General features: G+C 55.5%; 1 protein-coding gene across 5 annotated transcripts in view; it reads left to right on the top strand.

Annotated features, from left to right (window-relative positions):
• Positions 1-17,784, top strand: part of Myh11 (myosin heavy chain 11) — an 88,594-nt gene that overhangs the window by 40,139 nt on the left and 30,671 nt on the right. For 3 of the 5 annotated variants that reach the window (XM_046438191.2, XM_046438014.2, XM_046437946.2), the window contains exons 5-12: positions 261-363; positions 1,838-1,858; positions 3,451-3,543; positions 4,885-4,948; positions 6,579-6,677; positions 8,217-8,360; positions 14,164-14,259; positions 16,685-16,803. In XM_046438191.2, the coding sequence (XP_046294147.1) occupies positions 261-363; positions 1,838-1,858; positions 3,451-3,543; positions 4,885-4,948; positions 6,579-6,677; positions 8,217-8,360; positions 14,164-14,259; positions 16,685-16,803 (739 nt within the window). The remainder of the gene's footprint in view (positions 1-260; positions 364-1,837; positions 1,859-3,450; positions 3,544-4,884; positions 4,949-6,578; positions 6,678-8,216; positions 8,361-14,163; positions 14,260-16,684; positions 16,804-17,784) is intronic. The other 2 variants (XM_046438267.2, XM_046438109.2) reach the window with 1 other exon arrangement.

Raw genomic sequence — 17,784 nt, forward strand, 5'->3', positions numbered from 1 at the left:
AAAATTAGACAACTTCAGATAGACGTACGTTTGGACCTTCGTAGCAAAACCCAGGTTTTCTTTTCCATTCTTTTCACCTGAACTCTTTCCAGCCTCCTCCGGGGAGGCGTCGATCCTGGCTGCCTGTCCTTGGGCGAGTTACGCACATTCTGGGAGCCTCGGTCTTCCCTCTGGGGAAGGCAGTGACCACGCGCTCGGCCTGGCTCAGGGCACCCAGGGAAAGGCCTTATTCCAGGGGTCACAGTTCCCGTGTCTTTCAGAGGCGAGTCTGGAGCTGGCAAAACGGAAAACACCAAGAAGGTCATCCAGTACCTGGCCGTGGTGGCCTCCTCCCACAAGGGCAAGAAGGACACGAGCATCACGGTGAGTGGCCGCCTGGCTGGAGGCTGCGCCTGACCCAGGTGCAGATCGGCTCTGGATGCCCGGGCCACGCCCCCTCCCGCCCCCATCCAGGCCACGCCCACTCCCAGGCCACGCCCCCACCGCTCCTGTTGGGTCTGCGCGAGCCTCTCCTGGGCAGTGCCCTCTGCCCTCCACTGGGGCTACCCACCAGGGAGGCTCACAGGGCCCTGTTGTCATTTTGCAGCAGGTGGCGGGGTGTCCTGGCAACCAGGATGTTGGCAGAGCCCTGGCCTCCGTCCACTCCCACAGCACCCTCCCATCCCGCGGTGACGACCACCCAGGTGTCAGATACCGACAGGTGTCCCCTGGGATGGGACAGTCATCCGACTGGGCCACTGCTTTAAGTGGATCTCCGACGTCCCCAGGACTGAGTGCACCTTGGGTGGCTCCTTCCTCCATGTCCCTAACCCCCCAGGGAGGGGCTCTCTCTGGTCCAGTGCCCCTTAGTCCCGTGGGCGGAGCCCCCGCTGTGTGCCAGACCCTGCTGGGGTGAGGCCAGGGGGAGATGCTGTCCTTGTCATTATGAAGCTTTCAGACAAGTGGAGAAGAGTCACCAAATCACCCCTGGGACCCCAGGTGGCATAGGCCAGGGGCCTCCGGCTGGGGCCACGCCCCTAGGCCTCCTCTCCGCGCCCACCCTGCCTCAGCCAACCAGGGCTGGGGCCAGGCGGTGGGACCTGAGTCTCACCAGCACCCCTGTCTGCCCATCTGGGGACAGGAAGGTGGCAGGAAGGAGCTCTCAGTAGGGTGAGACCTCACTGCTTCCTGACATCTCGGACCTTGTCCTCGAAGTGACTCTACCCATCACGGTGGCCAGCTTATCTGGAGGCCTGGGGTGGACGCCTGTTGTGACTCTGGGGACCAGAGGCCTGGCCTGTCAGGGCTGCTCCTGGCAAGTTGGCTCCCAGCCAGTGCAGGGACCCATGGCCCCGGGTGTGTGGAGGCTTCCTGCTGCCTTCCGTTGCCCTGTGTGAAAACGAGAAGTGACGCTAACAGTGACCAACTTCACCAAGGGCCTGCCACTACCCTGCCCATGTAGCACATGCAGGATGTGATCTTGATGGCTACCATTTTAAAGAGTCCACTGTGACCAGCTGTGGTGGTTCACACCTGTAAACCCTGGGACTCGGTGGCTGAGGCCGGAGGACCACAGTTTGAGGTCAGCCTGGGTTTAGCAATTCAGCAAGGCCCTAGGCAATTTAGCGAGACAGTCCACTGTGGTCCCGGGAATCCCAGCCAACCTTGGAAGCATCAGGCCACTAGTGATCAGAGGAGGGAGGGGACTAAATGGGAGGGGAACCGCGGAGGAGGAGCTGCGTCCTGCCGTCTGGGGGAGGCCAGGCTGTTTGGGGGGTGAAACGCGTACCCCAGCCCCGGTGTCCGTGCGATTGAAGTAACACTGACGTTTGTTCCATGCTGTGCTGTCTGACCGCAGCAAGGCCCATCTTTTGCCTACGTGAGTAACCGAGAGTGTTTTCCTGTCCCGGTGTGCACGGGCAGCACGGAGTGGACTTAGATCTGCATGCCCCTGTCGCACCCACGAGTCCCCCACCCACATCAGCAAGCGTCCCCAAGTCCCGTCCCGTGGGCCTCCAGGGGTGCAATGTGGGGTGTGTCACCGCCCACAGCACCCCTGGAATCCTGGGGTTTGCTGGTCCAGGATCGACCCCCAGCTCCCGTGAGCCCCTCTCCCTGCCCAGCAACATGCCCAGCCCCAGAACCCCTGACCGAACGACCTAGAGACGCCCTCCCATCTGGCGGAGCAGGACTGTCGAGGCTCCCAGCATAATGGATAGTCGCAGCTCGGCTCTGGCATGCTTCCCGCCCGGCCCCTTCCGCCACCGTCCCAAGTTCTGCCCCAGCCCTGTCCCATGCACTGTGTGTCCCCACGCATGCGTGTGCCGTGTGCTGTGTGCCGTGTGCTGTCTTCTGCATGCTGGGTGCTTGACCAGGCTCCGAAGACCGGCTTGGGCGCGGCGCACTAGCTTCGGTGGTGTGGTAAGGCCCCGGCTGCGCGGCACGTGACCTGTCCTGCTCGGACCTCTGCACAAGTGGACTCATTGCTAACATGGAGCTTGGGGGGCTGGCACTCAGGTCAGGGGTCTTCCATGGCATTGGGAAGAGCACACGCGATCCATGTTAGATAGACACTGAGCAGCGGTACCGTGGAACGGAGGAGAGTCCAGATCATTTGAGATGGGCTCCTGTGTGACCCTGGCTGAGTCACTTACCTGTTCTAGGCCATAGTCTCAGTCCATCAGAGGAGGCCTCGAGTTTAAAGCTCCCCTGACAGGACCCCCCTCACCCACCTGCTGGGTCCTCACTTGGGGCAGGCATGCAACCCCAGGTTAGTGTGCACAGGGGACTCCTTCCCCCCCCCAGTCCAGCAGGACGCGTGGCGTTCTGGTCACTCTCCATGGCTGGGGCGATTCCCCTGGGGGCTGGGATTCCGTGAGGCTGAGGCTTGGGCATGAGGAACAGACAGGAGCCGCTGGCCTGTCCTGGGACAGCTGCCCGCCAGCCAGCCCTGCCCCCTGGGCCTGGAAGGACAAGAGAGCAAGGTCCCCAGAGCCACGCTTCCGGGAGGATGGGGTGCAGGCTGCAGCGCCACGGGGCTAGGCAGAGCGGCGCGTTGCTTTCTCTGCATGACTTACCTGTTGGCCTTTCCCGCGGTCACCCAGCGCCTGGTGCACAGGAGCCTGCAGCGGGGGTCGCGGGCTGGGTACGGCCTCAGCTGCATTTAACTGATGGACGGAGCTCGGGCAGCCGGCTTCAGAGCTTTGGCATCCCTGGCGTTAGGCAGTGTGATGGTTTTCGGTGACAGTGACATTGCACAGATGAGTAGACACTTATCTTTGAAAAAGTAGTCTTCATAGGGACCGGAAGTCCTAGCCATCAGAAAGCTCTTCTGAGATCGTCAGGTCTGGAGTTAGGAGATGGGCGAGAACCTGTGTGTCAAAGGCAGAGTTTGGTGACAACATCTGCCTAGGGCCAAACCGTCAGGACCCAGGTCGCTTTCTTCAATAACTAACTGCAAATGAATTCTAGGGAGAGCTGGAAAAGCAACTTCTACAAGCAAATCCCATCCTGGAGGCTTTTGGCAATGCTAAAACGGTCAAGAACGACAACTCCTCACGATTCGTGAGTAGCAGCGCCATATGGGGTTCTGGGAAACGTTTGGGTCCCCCCACCCTGAATCTCCCCCTGCTGAGGCTGCAGAGCACACGTGTGCAGGGGAATCTGGGCCCCAGGGTAGAGGGTACCTCACGGCAGCCTCTCCAGTCCTGCCCTGACCACACAGTAGGTCTCTCTCTCTCTCTCTCTGTTCATTGAGCAGCTACTGTGAATAAGGCCCTGTTAGGCATTCAATGTTCATAATTCATTTACTATTGCCTGAGCACCTACTATGTGCTAGGTACTCATATCCAACACTCATTTATTCTGCAAAGCATGAATTGAGCACCTCCTCATGCACACACATCCTTCACCATTTATTTAGCACCTGTTGTGTATATCATTCTGGTAGGCATGGTCACCTGCACCATCCTCATTGTTTTTTTTTTCATTTGCTAAGTCAGTTTAAACTAAGTGCCTACTGCATACCAGACACTGAACCAGGTTCACAGGATCATGATGAACAGCTTTCACAAAGCTCGTGTCCTGGTTGGGGAGCTACCAGTCCATGAGGAAGGAGGTGCCATGATCTCACACAAGCTCCTCGAGGCTCCGAGGATCTCCCCGGAACTCGGGAGGTGGGGTTGATGACACAGAGACACGCACTCTTTTATTGTACAAGAGAAGCAAAGGCCTCTGTGGGAGAGTCCGGAAGACTCGAGTTGGGAGAGGCCGAGCCTGGGCTGCCCCTGCCCCTGTGAGCAGGAGCCTCTGCTGGCTGCCGGGCCCCCCTTGGAACTGTCCCTCCTGGGGCAGGGCTGGGGAAATGGTGGACACGTGGACTCTGCCCACCCAGAGCCGTCTGCGTGCACTCCTGTGCCCCTTGGCGCTGTGCCCTGCCTGTGAATCCTCTTCCCATAACTCACGTAACGCCCCCTTTCCTGGCCTGCCCCGCAGGCTAACAGAGCAGCAGGCCCTGCGCGGGACTGGGGCGGGGGGATGAGGGCTGGGCACAGGGAGCCTGTCCTTGACCGTGGCTCTGCCTCTCGGGATTGGCCACTGCGCCTGTCAGCCCCAGTGTTCCCACTGACATTGGTGTGGCCATGACGGACAGAGAGTCCTCGCAGGAGCCCGATGAGGTTGACCCGTGGGTCTGTCCGAGTGGCTCCTGCCTCCGCAAGGCCATGATCACTGGGCTCAGTGGATGCTGGTTCCCTCCGAGAGGCTGCCCTCCTGGGAGGCCCTGAGGGTTGGCCAGGGTCAGCCCCTGCCCCAGAAGACTCCCTGGCATCTCGCTCCCCACTGGCCGGGGTCTGGGGCCAGGGGCCGGGGCCGGCAGCGCAGTGAACCTCCTTTTCCTGTTGCCAGGGCAAGTTCATCCGCATCAACTTCGACGTCACCGGCTACATCGTGGGCGCCAACATCGAGACGTGTATCCTTTGGCCGGGCCTGGGTCACATGGGCGGAGAACCCCCCCCCCCCCCGCTCACGCTCTCGAGTTCCTTCCAGAACCTTCCTGCTCACCTTCCCAGAGCCACCGGCCTTGGTGTGTCGGGTTGTGTGAATGCAGACCCAGGTGTGAGCCCCAAGCCGGTGTGGTTCTGGGTGACGCCTCCCTAGGCAGGCGACCTCGGTCATTTGCCTCTGTGCCCCGCAGGGCAGTGGGCATCGTAGGGTGGGGTGCCTGCCACGTCAGCAGGCCTGCAGCGCATCTCATCCTGGAGTCTGGACGGTGAAGAGCCGGGTGGGAAAGTTCTGGGCTGGGGACCAGGGCTGGGCTCAGGAGTTTCCCACCCCAGAAGCATCCAGGAGGCCCTCGGGCTCAAGGTACCAGATTCACAGCAGACCAGGACCCTGGTGGGAGGGACAGTGAACTTCAGCTGCGCTTAGTGCCCCGGAAAAGAGGGCCACCTGTGGAGTGGTGCTGCCCCGAGTCCAGTTCCCAGCTCGGCCCTGTTGGCCACGAGGCTGTGGGCAAGTTACTTAACCTCTCTGAGCCTCCACCCCCCCTTCTGCTCCCTGTAGAATGGGGGCGGTTCCCTCTCCTACTCTGTGGAGCTATTGAAGCTGTTAAATGAGGTGCTGTATGTGACCCATGACGTGGTATCTGATGGCTGGTGGCCGTTGGGTCACTAACTTAACCTGTGTGCTTTCCTATGGAAATCTGCCAAAATTTTCTCCAGAAAAGGGACATTTGTGAACTGATATTTTTAAAAATCTTGACTTATCTGGAGAAGCATCACAGCCAATGGCAGCTCCTTAAACCCAAGTGTGAGAACCAGGCTCTGTTTGGTCATGCAGGGGGACGGTCACTGGAGCTCGGAGGTCAAAACCAGCCCCGGCAGCAGAGAGGCCCCGTTTAAAAAAAAAAAAAAATTTGGTAAAACTTTGACGGCTGAAGGGCCCAAGGGAGGTCATTTCTTCTCTGTGTCCCCAGTGCCACTAAGTCAACTGTGTGGTCCCCGACCGGGCACACACACGTTTCTCCCCTCTGGCCTCTTGTCACAGGCAGGTCCCCCCAGATGCAGAGATGTCTGAGATTCGAACTCGCCCCAGAGCCGGTGGCCTCTGTCCACTCAGGACAGTGCTGGTGTGCCTTGCTGTGGTGGTACCGCTGGGCTGCTCCAGGGCCCGGGAGGGCGGTGTCTGATAGTTATGGTGTGTGCACAAAGCTCTGTGTGAAGTCTGGAAGGTTCTGGGCTCTCCTGGGCCAAGGGCTGAGAAAGGGGCTGTTCTCACAGCGTCGCTGACCCGATGCGGCCCTTCATCCTGGGACGTGTCAGTCATCTTCTGTCTTTTCCCTTCTGTCCCCTTGCTTCTCCCTGAGCCTGGTGACTGCCAGCAGCACCCGGCAGGCTCCCTCGTCCACGGGGGTGACGGTGTCCGAGGACTGGGTGGCCAGCCTGTGGGACACGGGCACAACGGCTCAGCCCTCCAGGGCCATCCAAGAGCCCCGTCCAGGGCCCGTCATTGTCCCCTCCAGTGCCTGGAGGGACAGGGAGGGGGAGAGGTGGGGTTCTGCGAGCACAGTGGCCCCAGGACCCTTGACTCCCCCGCACCAGATCTGCTGGAGAAGTCGCGGGCGATTCGCCAAGCCCGGGAGGAGAGGACCTTCCACATCTTTTACTACCTGATCGCTGGAGCCAAGGAAAAGATGAAAAGTGAGTCCCTCCCAACAGCCGTGGCTGGGCGGCTCGGCCTGCCCGTCCCCAGGGCACGGGGTGGGCGACCAGCTGTTCAGAGATGGGACCCACTTTGGGTGGCCTGTGGGCGGCTCTTGGCCTTCCCAGAGAGAGGGTGGCTTTTGTTTAGTCATCATTTACTGAGCACCTACTATGTGCCTCAGTGGACGTCGACTCCAATCAGACATCAGCTCTTTTACCAAATCCAATTAGACACACCTGCGCCACCAAGGAGGGCAGAAGACGTCACCTTGTTGCTCAGTTGACGAACCTTCCCGAGTGTGCAGGGTGCATTCTGATTTCATGAGGAATTTAGAGGGTGGAATTAAGGACTTTTCATTACATGAGATTTGAAAGTGACTTCAAAGCAGCCTTTGTAGGACAGGTCACCAAACTTTCTAAAAAAGGCCAAGTGGCAGATCTTCTAGGCTTTGCTGGCCGCGTCATTCATGTCACAGTTGCTCAACTCCTCCAGCGTCACTCAGATGCAGCCATAAGCTGGACCTAAACCACACAGTGCGACTACGATACAATGAATCTTATTTGCAGAAATGGGCTGTGTGCTGAGGTTTGCCGGCCTCTGTGGTAGGAAAAATTGTTTTCATGTAAAAGAAACATGCTTCAGGCCAGATTCCAGTAGGTCCGCAGCATATCATAAACTTGGACCATGTAGTCGCCCAACTTCAAAGAGTATACACACACCAGAGCTAAAAACGGGGATTGAGCCGGGTGCAGTGGTGCAGTCCTGTCATCCCAGCAGCTCTGGAGGCTGAGGCAGGAGGATCGCGAGTTCAAAGCCAACCTCAGCGAAAGTGAGGTGCTGAACCACTCAGTGGGACCCTGTCTCTAAATAAAGTACAAAATAGGGCTGGGGTGTGGCTCAGTGGTCGAGTGCCCTGAGTTCAATCCCCCGTAACCCCTCCCCCCAAAAGGGGAAGGGATAGGTAGACGGCAGCATCTACTTCCTAGTAATAAGTTCAGGTCCAAAAGGTTATGAGAACAGCTTTGCTTCCTGTCCTTGAGGTCCAGAGCTGGTTACTTTGGTTAAGAACATGACTAGGTGCATGTGCGCTCCCACCTGGTGCCGGGCTCCGTGGTGGGGTGTGACCTGCGACCTCGGCATGAGGTGGAGCAGTGCTGGGTGACAAGGGTCCTGGCTGGATGCCCAACTCCAGCAAGGGCGTGGCTCAGCGGCTCCGGTGCCCGTGGCCATGGGGTGGCCCAGGTCACATGTCCGTGAACCTCTGCCCTCCACTGAGCACCAAAGGTGACGGGCGGATGGGCTGGGGACTTGGGCTCCTGCTCTGCACCCCGCCTCGGGTCTTCTGGTTCTCCATGACAGACCTGGGAAGGGGAGGGCGCAGTCCACCCTGCTGGGTGAGAGTGGCCGTGGCTGGTGAGGCCACCCACGTGATGACTCGGAGCAGGGCTTGACAGTGTCCAGGCCTCGAGAAAGAAGGTGACGGCCGAGACCTGGCCCAGGCCGCGTCTCACGCCGCGCACTTGTCCCTCCTCCAGGCGACCTGCTCCTGGAAGGCTTCAGCAACTACACGTTCCTGTCCAACGGCTTCGTGCCCATCCCGGCAGCCCAGGACGACGAGATGTTCCAGGAGACGCTGGAGGCCATGGCCATCATGGGCTTCACCGAGGAGGAGCAGCTAGGTAGGCTCGTGCCCGGGGCCAGGACACCCCGCCCAGGGTCCCCTGGAGTCCACCCGGGACCTCGGTGGTCAGAGTGGACCTCTGCTCTCTGTGTTCGCCGCCTCCCAGGGAGGAGGCCCCCTGCTTATGCCTTGTTAGTTCTAGAAGAGCAGCTCGGGCTCCTACAGGTGACCAGGGCGGCTTCAGTGGACACTCGTGATGCCAGTCAGCTCAGGGCTGCTGTCCTCAGCTGTGGCAGGATGTAGGGACCCAGGAGGTTTCCCTAGAACCTGGTCTCTCGTCCTCTGTCACCGACAACCTCGTCTCTACGCAGCCCTCAGCACGGCTGCGCTCCAGCCTCATCCCGGGGTCTGTGTCCAGGGGGCAGCGCGAGTCCTGCTCGGGTCCCCGAATGGGGTCTGTTGACTGGTGGTTCCAGGTTGAGGTGCCCTGTGCCGAGCTCCTCGTGATGGCAGGCTGTGGATTGTTCCGGAAGGGGCCGGTGGTGGCGTCGGAGAGGCTTTCTTGGGCTGCAGGTGGAGATGCCAGTCTCTCTAGGATTGGGGGTGGCCGGCAGGGTGGGCCGCTAGAGCTCTTTCAGAGAAGGCCACCCTGGCCACAGACCCACCCGGTGGACCCTGCCATCAACCCAAGGCCAGGGAGCACTTGGGGCCCGAGGACAGGACAGCTCAGAGTCTTGGCCTGACGTTGTGCTTCCGGAAACACTTCTCCTTCTGGGCCGGGTGAGCCCCAGTGGTCAAGGTTAAACATGAGGGCAGGATGGTGGAGGACTCCCCTCTCTTCCCACGCCCCCGCGGTCCCCAGAATGTCACTAAGGGCTGAAATGCAGGGCGGGGGAGGGGCAGCTCCTCTGAGATAACCGGAGGCCCAGAAAAAGAAGGTCCCGAGGCTCAGCTGAGGGGTGGCTGCCGTTGGTGGCTTTTGGCCAGGGTCCCACGGCAGAATCCAGCACCATGGACTCCCCAAGTACAAGTCACTGTATTGGGGCGATGGGTCAGTTCTACTTCTAATCTTGCTTTTTAAAAACATAGATGATTAAATACTTGTTTTGTGCCAGAAATATTCTAAATCCTATTTTTACCCCTCCTTAAGGAGGTACCAGGGTGTTCAATGTAGTCTTATATAAATAGTGAAAAGAAAAAATTGGGACAAACTGAAATGTTGATCGGTGAAGTATTTGTTAAATCATCACCTGTCCTTGTGAAGGAAACCAATTTAAACTGCTTTGGAAAAACACGGGCCTCTGTGGAAATGCTTACAGTATATTTAAAGTGAAGACGTTAGGTGACAAGTGAATGAGGGGCTTTATATGCAGCATTTAACATCACGACAACCTGTGAGGCAGCTACTGTTATCCTCAGTTTGTTGATGGGGAAGCTAAGAAACAGAGAAGGACACACTTACCAAGGACACACAGCAAGTTGCTGGTGGAGCTGGGGCTCACTCTTGGGGCTTTTGAATTCCCAGTCCCTGCTTTTGTCTGTGGAAAGGGAGTTTTGATCCTTTAAAATTCTGTAAAAACTCTTGTGTCAGGACCTAGTGGAAATGGGCTAGAAGGATCCGGGTGTGTTCTCCAAGTGGACCCCCCGCTGCCGGGTAGTAGAGGATGCTGAGCTTTGACCAAAGCCCATTCCCTTCTCTACCCACCGTCAGTTCTTTTGATGGCTTTCAAAGTGAGATGGCAGCCTGGTGCTTAGCAGGTCTTCAGCTCCTCTTGGTAGGCTCCCTTTGAGCCACAGAGAGTGCCAATCCCAGGTCCAGCACCTGCCCACAACTTAACCATAGGGTTTGTTTCCCTGGTATTTCATCTTTAAAGTTGTCCTCTGCTTTGGGCAAGTAAGGCTGGAGCTTTACTTAAGGTGAAGTTTCCTAATAAAATAAATTTAAGGAAATAGAAGTGAATTTAAAGAAGAAAGTGAAGTCAATAATAGATCAGACAGTGCCCGGAGCAAGGTCACGATGATGAGCCGTCGGCAGAGCTCCTGGGACCCAGACAGACCAGGGGGTGTGCTGGCTTCAGGTCCACCATTCCTCCACCACGCCATCCACACCAGACCACAGGGGCTGGGGGCAGCTCAGGGGTACACACACGTGTACCTGGCTTCCCTCCCCAGCACCACACATGCGCGCGCGCGCGCACACACACACACACACACACACACACACACACACACACACACGAGGCCAGAGGAGAACCAGGGGGCAGGGAGGAGTGTCAGGAGCAGCTTGAGGCTGCAGGTGACAGGGATTCCCTGCCATGATCTTGGAATAACCGCAGAGTCACCAGAGCCCCAGAGAGCGAGCCGGAAGGGACCTCGGAGACTGGCGGTCCAGCCACCTCTGTCTCAGTTGGGACAGGATGGCAGCTAATGTTGCTGGGCACTGGCCATGTGGCTTAATCCTGGTGACAGTCCTATGGGGGAAGGTGTTTTATGGGTCTTTAGATGGTGAAACAAAGGCCCAGAGAGGTGGATAACTCACTTGAGGTCACACAGCTGCTAAGAAGAGGGCCAGGACCTGAGCCTCTGCAGTCAGCATCTGCATCCGGGCACTGAGACCCTCAGGGCTGTGGAGATTCGTGACCCCACCTTAGTCATTGGCACATGATGCTACTTGCGGTTGTATCTGTATTGTTGTTCTGTCTGTATTATTTTTATGTGCAGGGTCGATTTCTATGACTCTTCTCACTCTGGGCTTTGTCAAAAATGATAATTTATATGAAATCACTAATTTGATGCCTAGTTATATTGAGTCTAATAAATACCTAATTATTAAGATCTTTTTTAAAAAAAAGTTCCACTGGATGTGGTGGCACATGCCTGTAATTCCAGACACTCTGGAGGCCGAGGCAGGAGGATTGCAAGTTCGAGACCAGCCTTGGCAATTTAGTGAGGCCCTAAGCATCTTAGCGAGGTCTGTCTCAAAATAAAAAATAAAAAGGTCTGGGGATGTGGCTCAGAGGTTAAATGTCCCCGGGTGTTCCATCCCCTGTACCAAGAGAAAAGAAAAAAAAAGTCCCACATGCAACTGAAACCATCCGTCCCGCAGGGTGCCAGCCATCGCCCCTCCCTGCTGGTGGGGCCAGGTGCCTGTCCACATATCTTTCCACTCATCCCTGTGGCCTGGGTTAGGTCACCACCCTTTGGTCGTTTCTATGATCACATTAACTGCATCAGAAAATGCAGATCGGTAGCCCCTGGGCCTGCAGGAGAGAACTTGGCCCCCATGACCCTCACAGCTGACTTTTAATTGGTTTCCTACATTAAAATGTGGGCAGATTTCACATAAGAACCTGGGTTGGCATCGTCTTTGGGAAAATCAGAAGTTCTGGCAACACCTGGCTGATCTCCTGGGGACAACAGCACAGTCACTGTCCCCTTTGTGTGGGGTTACAGTCCCCCAGACCCCATCAGTCCCCTCTGTCCATTTAGGCCAGTTCTCCACGAGGGGCGAGTTTGCCCCCCAGGGGACATTATAGCAGCCTCGGGAGACATTTTTGCTTGTCCCACCTCTGGAGGGGAGCATGCTGTCATCTAGTGGTCAAAGACCAGGGGTGCTGGACATGTCCTTCCGGGGTGCACAGGAAGCCGCCCACAACCAGGACGGTTCGGGCCCCACGTTTCAGTGAAGCCAAGGGGATGAAGCCCTGAGTCGGGTGGTCATGGGCTCTGCAGGCCTTCCAGCAAGTTCTGGTGTAGACCTGCACTTAGAAGTCAGGGGTGCAGCCCTCGGCAGCTGACAGAGCCCCTTCACAGCGGTGGTGGTGAAGGAGCCTGTCTTAGCAGCTTCCCGTCAACCGCAGCTTTGTGCTCGGTGCCTGGGAGCAGCCGGGTGAGGGCCAGCAGCTGGGTCTTCCTTCCGCTGAGTGGGGCCTGGACTCCCTGTGTGAGGACAGCTGCTAGGAAGGGCCTTGCAACCTGGGGTTTGGCTTTAGGAACCAGAGAAGGCTGCCATCTCTAGGCTGTGCTCCTGGAACACAGAGGCTTGTTAGAATCCAGAACTCTTGGCCACTTATTCCCGAGTTCAGCTAAGATGAGCATTTGCTGTAATTAGTTATCTGTCTTCCACCATCCCCCCATCCTGCCCCTGACTCCACATCTGTCTAGCCTCCATTCAGCCTTCAAACGTTCATATCATCTATCACTCCATTCTCCATCTATCCACTCATCCTTCATCTGTCATCTTCCATCCACCCAGCCTCCACCCACCCACCCAGCCTCCATCCACTCATCCAGCCTCCATCCACCCAGCCTCCATCCAACCTCCATCCACCCATCCACCCAGCCTCCATCCATCTATCCACCCATCTGTCTATTCATCCTTCATCTATCCATCCTCTTCCATCCTCTCTCCATTCATCTGCCATCTATCACTCCATCCTCCATCCATCACTCCATCCTCCATCCATCCATCACTCCATCCTCCATCCATCACTCTATTCTCCATCTGTCCATTCTTCATTCACTCATCTCCCATCTATCTACTTTTCATCTTCCGTCCATCCGTCCATCACTTCATTCTCCACCCTGCACACATCCATCTGTCCGTCATGCCTTCTTCCTTCCCTCCCGTGTGTCTGGATCCCGGACTCGGCTTTGGGAATGCCAAGGTGTTTGGGGCACGCCCCCACCTAACAGAAACGCCTGGCCCTGAACAGATTCCAGCGCAGAAGCCATTTTCACAGTAACGTGAGCTGAGTACGGAGTCCCAAGAGTTCTGGGAGCTCTGGGAACAGAGATTTTTTTGTCTGAAGATATATCTAGATGATAATTGGGAAAAATTTCCCACCTTCTTATCCTAACTTGAGCCTCTCATACATCCAGTGGGGTATGTTAAGAAGCATAAGGTTTTAAAACAACTCTTATTAATAAGTGAGATACATTTAGAAAATCACGTCTATCCTAAATGTACTGTTCAACGAGTTTTTATAAACTGGACACACCTGTGGAACTAGCACCTGTTTTTAGCTAGACGCCACCCCCAGCCCCTCCGGACTCCCGGCCAGCAGCTTCCCCTAGTTAGGTTAGCCATCACCCCTCCTCTAACGAGGTGGATTCGTTTTGTCTGTCTTGTACTTTCTCTGAATGCACTTACAAGGTGTGTTCTTGTCTGCGCCTGCGTCCTTTGTTCAGCTTCTTGTTTTGACGTGTCAGCTGGGTTGTCTGTAGTCACAGAGCACTCATTCTCCTGACCTGCAGCAGGGGTTGGCAAGCAGCTTCTGTAAATTCCACAGAGTAAATATTTTAGCCTCCATGGGCCAGACAATGCCTGCTGCAGCTGTTCAGCTCTGCCGTTGCAGCAAGCACACAGCTCCAGACACTGCGCCAATGAATGAGGGTGACTATGTTCTAATAAAACTTTATTAGTAATAGCAATCAGCGGGCCACATGTGGTCCATGGGCTGGAGTTTGCCAGTCTGTTCCGTGTAGCATCATTTTAGCAATGATCTGGAGCCATTCAGTCACTGTCTGGGTATTCACTGTGTGTGCAGGGAACCAGCTAGTTCAGCTCTGTCCTCCACACAGGAGCTCAGGACTGAATCTCCTCGTTATAAAACACATGTAGGTGGGCTCTGGTCCCCAGTGACTTTGAGATTGCAAACCTGGCACACCTTAGTACTTATGCTTAGTTCTGGCATACCTTAGCACTGATGCTTAGTACTGGCACACTTTAGTACTGATGCTTAGTACTGGTACACCTTAGTACTGATGCTTAGTACTGGTACACCTTAGTACTGATGCTTAGTACTGGCATACTTTTGTACTGATGCCGTATCTGATCTGCTCTTCTCTCCTCACCTCAGCCATATTGAAGGTGGTGTCATCCGTCTTACAGCTTGGAAATATTGTCTTCAAGAAGGAAAGGAACACAGACCAGGCATCCATGCCGGATAACACAGGTACTCGCCACCTTTTCCCAGTGAGGGAAGTCTCAGGGGTGGAGGGAGGGTCCCCTTCCACCATTGCCGGTGCGGCCATCCTCCTCCTCTCCGTGTTTCCTTTACTGTGGATTCAGCTACCTGCGGTCAGCTGGGTGCAGAAATGCAGAACTGCACAAGAAGACGGTTTGAGAGGGCAGGACCACTCTTACATAACTTCTTTTTTTTTTAATGCGTCCATTTTATTTTTCACACTCACATAACTGTTACTGCAATGTATTGATTGTAATCAATCTAGCTTATTAGTCATGGTTGCCGACTTCTCAATGTGCCTAATTTGTAAGTTAAACTTTATCATATATGTGTCGAAGAAAATATCTGTAGGGTTTGGTACCATCTGTGATTTCAGGCATCCACTGGGGGTCTCAGAACGGGTGCCCCATTCACAAGGGGGCGTTTCTGCTCCTCGGGGTGAGGGCACCCAGGAGATTCACAATGGCTGGACTAGGTTCTGATCGCGGACTTCTCTCTCTCGACAAACTTTTCATGGCTAAAAACCCGATGGTGGGAAGTTCCTAAAGCGGGGTGTTTTAGATCAGGTGAATTCTGAAGGGGTTCATCTCTCCCAAAACCCTCCACTCATTTGTTTGTTCAATATTTCTTGAGCGCCTGCTGTATGCACTGGACACAGTGGGAGATGAGCCGAGACTGGCCCTTCTTGTGGTGTAAGTGGTCCTGTCAGGGGACCGTCCTCCAATCTCCCGCCAGATGAAACGCGGGAGGCCGAGTCCAATGTGAATTTCAGTAAACAGCAAACACCTCTATCATAGCTTTGTCTGTTCCAGTCAGGTTTTGTGTCTCTGGGACCAACACACATGACAAGAACAACACAGAGGAGGAAAAGTTTATTTTGCTCCTGGATTCGGAGGTTCAGTCCCTAGTCAGCCGAGTCCTTCCCACTGGGCCCAAAGTGAGGCAGAAAGTCATGGCGGAAGGGATGGTGGAGGAAAGAGCTCAGGACAGGGCCACTAAAGAGCGCTCCACTAAAGAAAGCAAACACACATCCCAAAGGCACACCCCACGCCCACCCCCTCCAACTCACCCCACCTGCCGACAGTTAGCACCCAGTTAATCCGACCGAGTGGATCAATCCACTAACACAACTGCGTCTCTCATGACCCAGTCGTCCAACCTCCAGACTTTCTGGCATTTTCTCACACATGAGCTTTTGAGGGGCACCTCAGATTGAAACCATAACAATGTCCCATGGAGCATCTGAGAACTATATTAATATAATTGATTAATGGTATTAATCTGAAATCACATTTAACTGGGAATTCCATTGGTTTGGTTTTTTTCCCTTCCACTAAATCTGACAACCCTCCCTGGAAACAAACAATTCTGAGTGTCTCGAGACCACAGGCCGCCATGCTTGTTGGAGGCTGAGCTGGGAGGTTGGCTGCCCCCGCGTTCCCTGAGCCTGGGCAGGGGTGCCAGGGCAGGGGTGCCAGGGCTGCCATCCTTGCCAGCCCACCAGGGCTCACTCCCGTCAGACCTATCCCGTGTGTTCACTTCCCAAATGTGGCAAGGTAACCGGACCCACTCTCCCAGAGAGAAGTTGGGGAAACGAGAAATGGAAAAAGAATCCTTGGAAAGCGATGGTGAGAATGGTCCTGACAGTCTCTTACTCAGTGTTGCTCTGACATAAACCATGTGATTGACAAAAGCCATGTCACACTGTTGACATCCTTCTACACACAGATTCTTAACACTTGCCATTGTCTAGATGGCTCCCCCCCCCACCACTGTGACAAACAAAAACGTCTCTGGACTTGCCAAATGTCCCCTAGGGACACACTCATTCCCACTCGAGAGCCACCGGCCTAGAGAGAGGCTGTTCCCTTTCCCTGCTGTTTGCCTTTCGGTTTCCATGAAATCGGGGCAACGCGTCTGTCCACTCCCCCATACTGATGGGCGTGGCAGCGGTTTCCGGCATTCTGCTGCTGCGTTGCTGTGACACGTGTCCTAGAACACTGGAACGAACATTTCTTGAATAGCTGCCGTCTGTCAGGCCCTTTACAAACCTCACCTCGGCTGTTGGTGTTGACAACTGGACAGGACACCCAATGGCTGGCCCCTTACAGAGCTGAGGAAGGCGCGGCTCCAGGAGGTTGACTGCCTTGTCCACAGTCACGTGACTCGGAAGTGAGCAGGGCAAGGACTTGGACTTGGATGTATCTGACCCCTGTCCCCTGTAGCTGCAGCCCACCCCAGGTTTGCCTCTTAGCAAAACACTAAGGGGACGTCACTAGGAGCGTGGTTCTAGGACTCTTGCCGTGCTCACACACGAGGCCCTGTGTCCCAAGAGTGGCCTGCGCAGAGCACAAGTGTGTGTGTGTGTGTGGGTCCTTTGTGACACACTCGGGATGCTTCTTTCCTCATCCAGCTGCTCAGAAAGTGTGCCACCTCATGGGAATTAACGTGACGGATTTCACCAGAGCCATCCTAACCCCTCGGATCAAAGTGGGACGGGACGTGGTACAGAAAGCTCAGACAAAAGAACAGGTAAGATGTTCCTGCCATTCATTCCTGCAGAGTCTCCCGTCTACCCACCCACCCACTCAGCACGCGTCCAGCCACTCAATGTCCATCTAGATATCCTCCCACCCACCCATCGATTCATTCACCCACCCACCCATCCATTAATCCATCCATCCACCTATCTACCCACCTACCAATCCATCCACCCACTCTTCCAATTCCATCCACCCACCTGTACAATATCCATCAACCTGCCTTTCTTCCATTTATTCATCCATCCACCAGTCCATCTACCCACCCACCTGACCATACACATACATACACCATCCATCTGTCCGTCCATCCATGCATCTACACACCTATCCATCCATCCACCCATCGATATATTAACCCACCCACCTGCCCATCCATCCACTCACCCCCCCTTTCGTTCATCCAGCTACTCTCACATTTAGCACCCATCTATCCCACATCCACGCATCCACCCACCTCCCTACCCATCCATCCACATGTCCATCTATTTAGTCATCTACTTATTCACCCACCCAGCTGCCCATCCACCCACCCACACATCCAACATCCATCTATCCATCCGTGTGTTCATTCACCTGTCGACCCCCCCATCCACCTGTCTAGCCGCCTATCCATTCACCCAGCTGCCCACCCATCCATCATCCACCCACCCAACCACCCATCCATCCCTTTATCTCGCATCCATTCAAAACTAGAACACTCGAGGTCCCCGTCAGGTTTTGAGGACACAGCGCTAGCCAAGAAAAGCAGAGCTCGCTCTCATGACCTCATGTTGACCTCTCAGCTATGGTCTGCGGTCTGACGGCAGACTTACCTGTGGAAATGCCCGTGGACCTTTTCTAGAGGCAGGTGACTACCTCCAAGGATCCTGGGATGAAACAGCCTCCCCGGTTCCCCGAGAGGAGGCATTCACGACCCACAGGATCACTCCTTGGGCCTGACTATGCTTACTGCTGCTTTCCTGCTGGTGAC

Source organism: Marmota monax, unplaced genomic scaffold (genome assembly GCF_021218885.2).
Source record: "Marmota monax isolate L192 unplaced genomic scaffold, Marmota_monax_Labrador192_F-V1.1 WCK01_AAM20220418_F8-fsc00035, whole genome shotgun sequence".
In the NCBI taxonomy this organism is placed as follows: Eukaryota; Metazoa; Chordata; class Mammalia; order Rodentia; family Sciuridae; genus Marmota; species Marmota monax.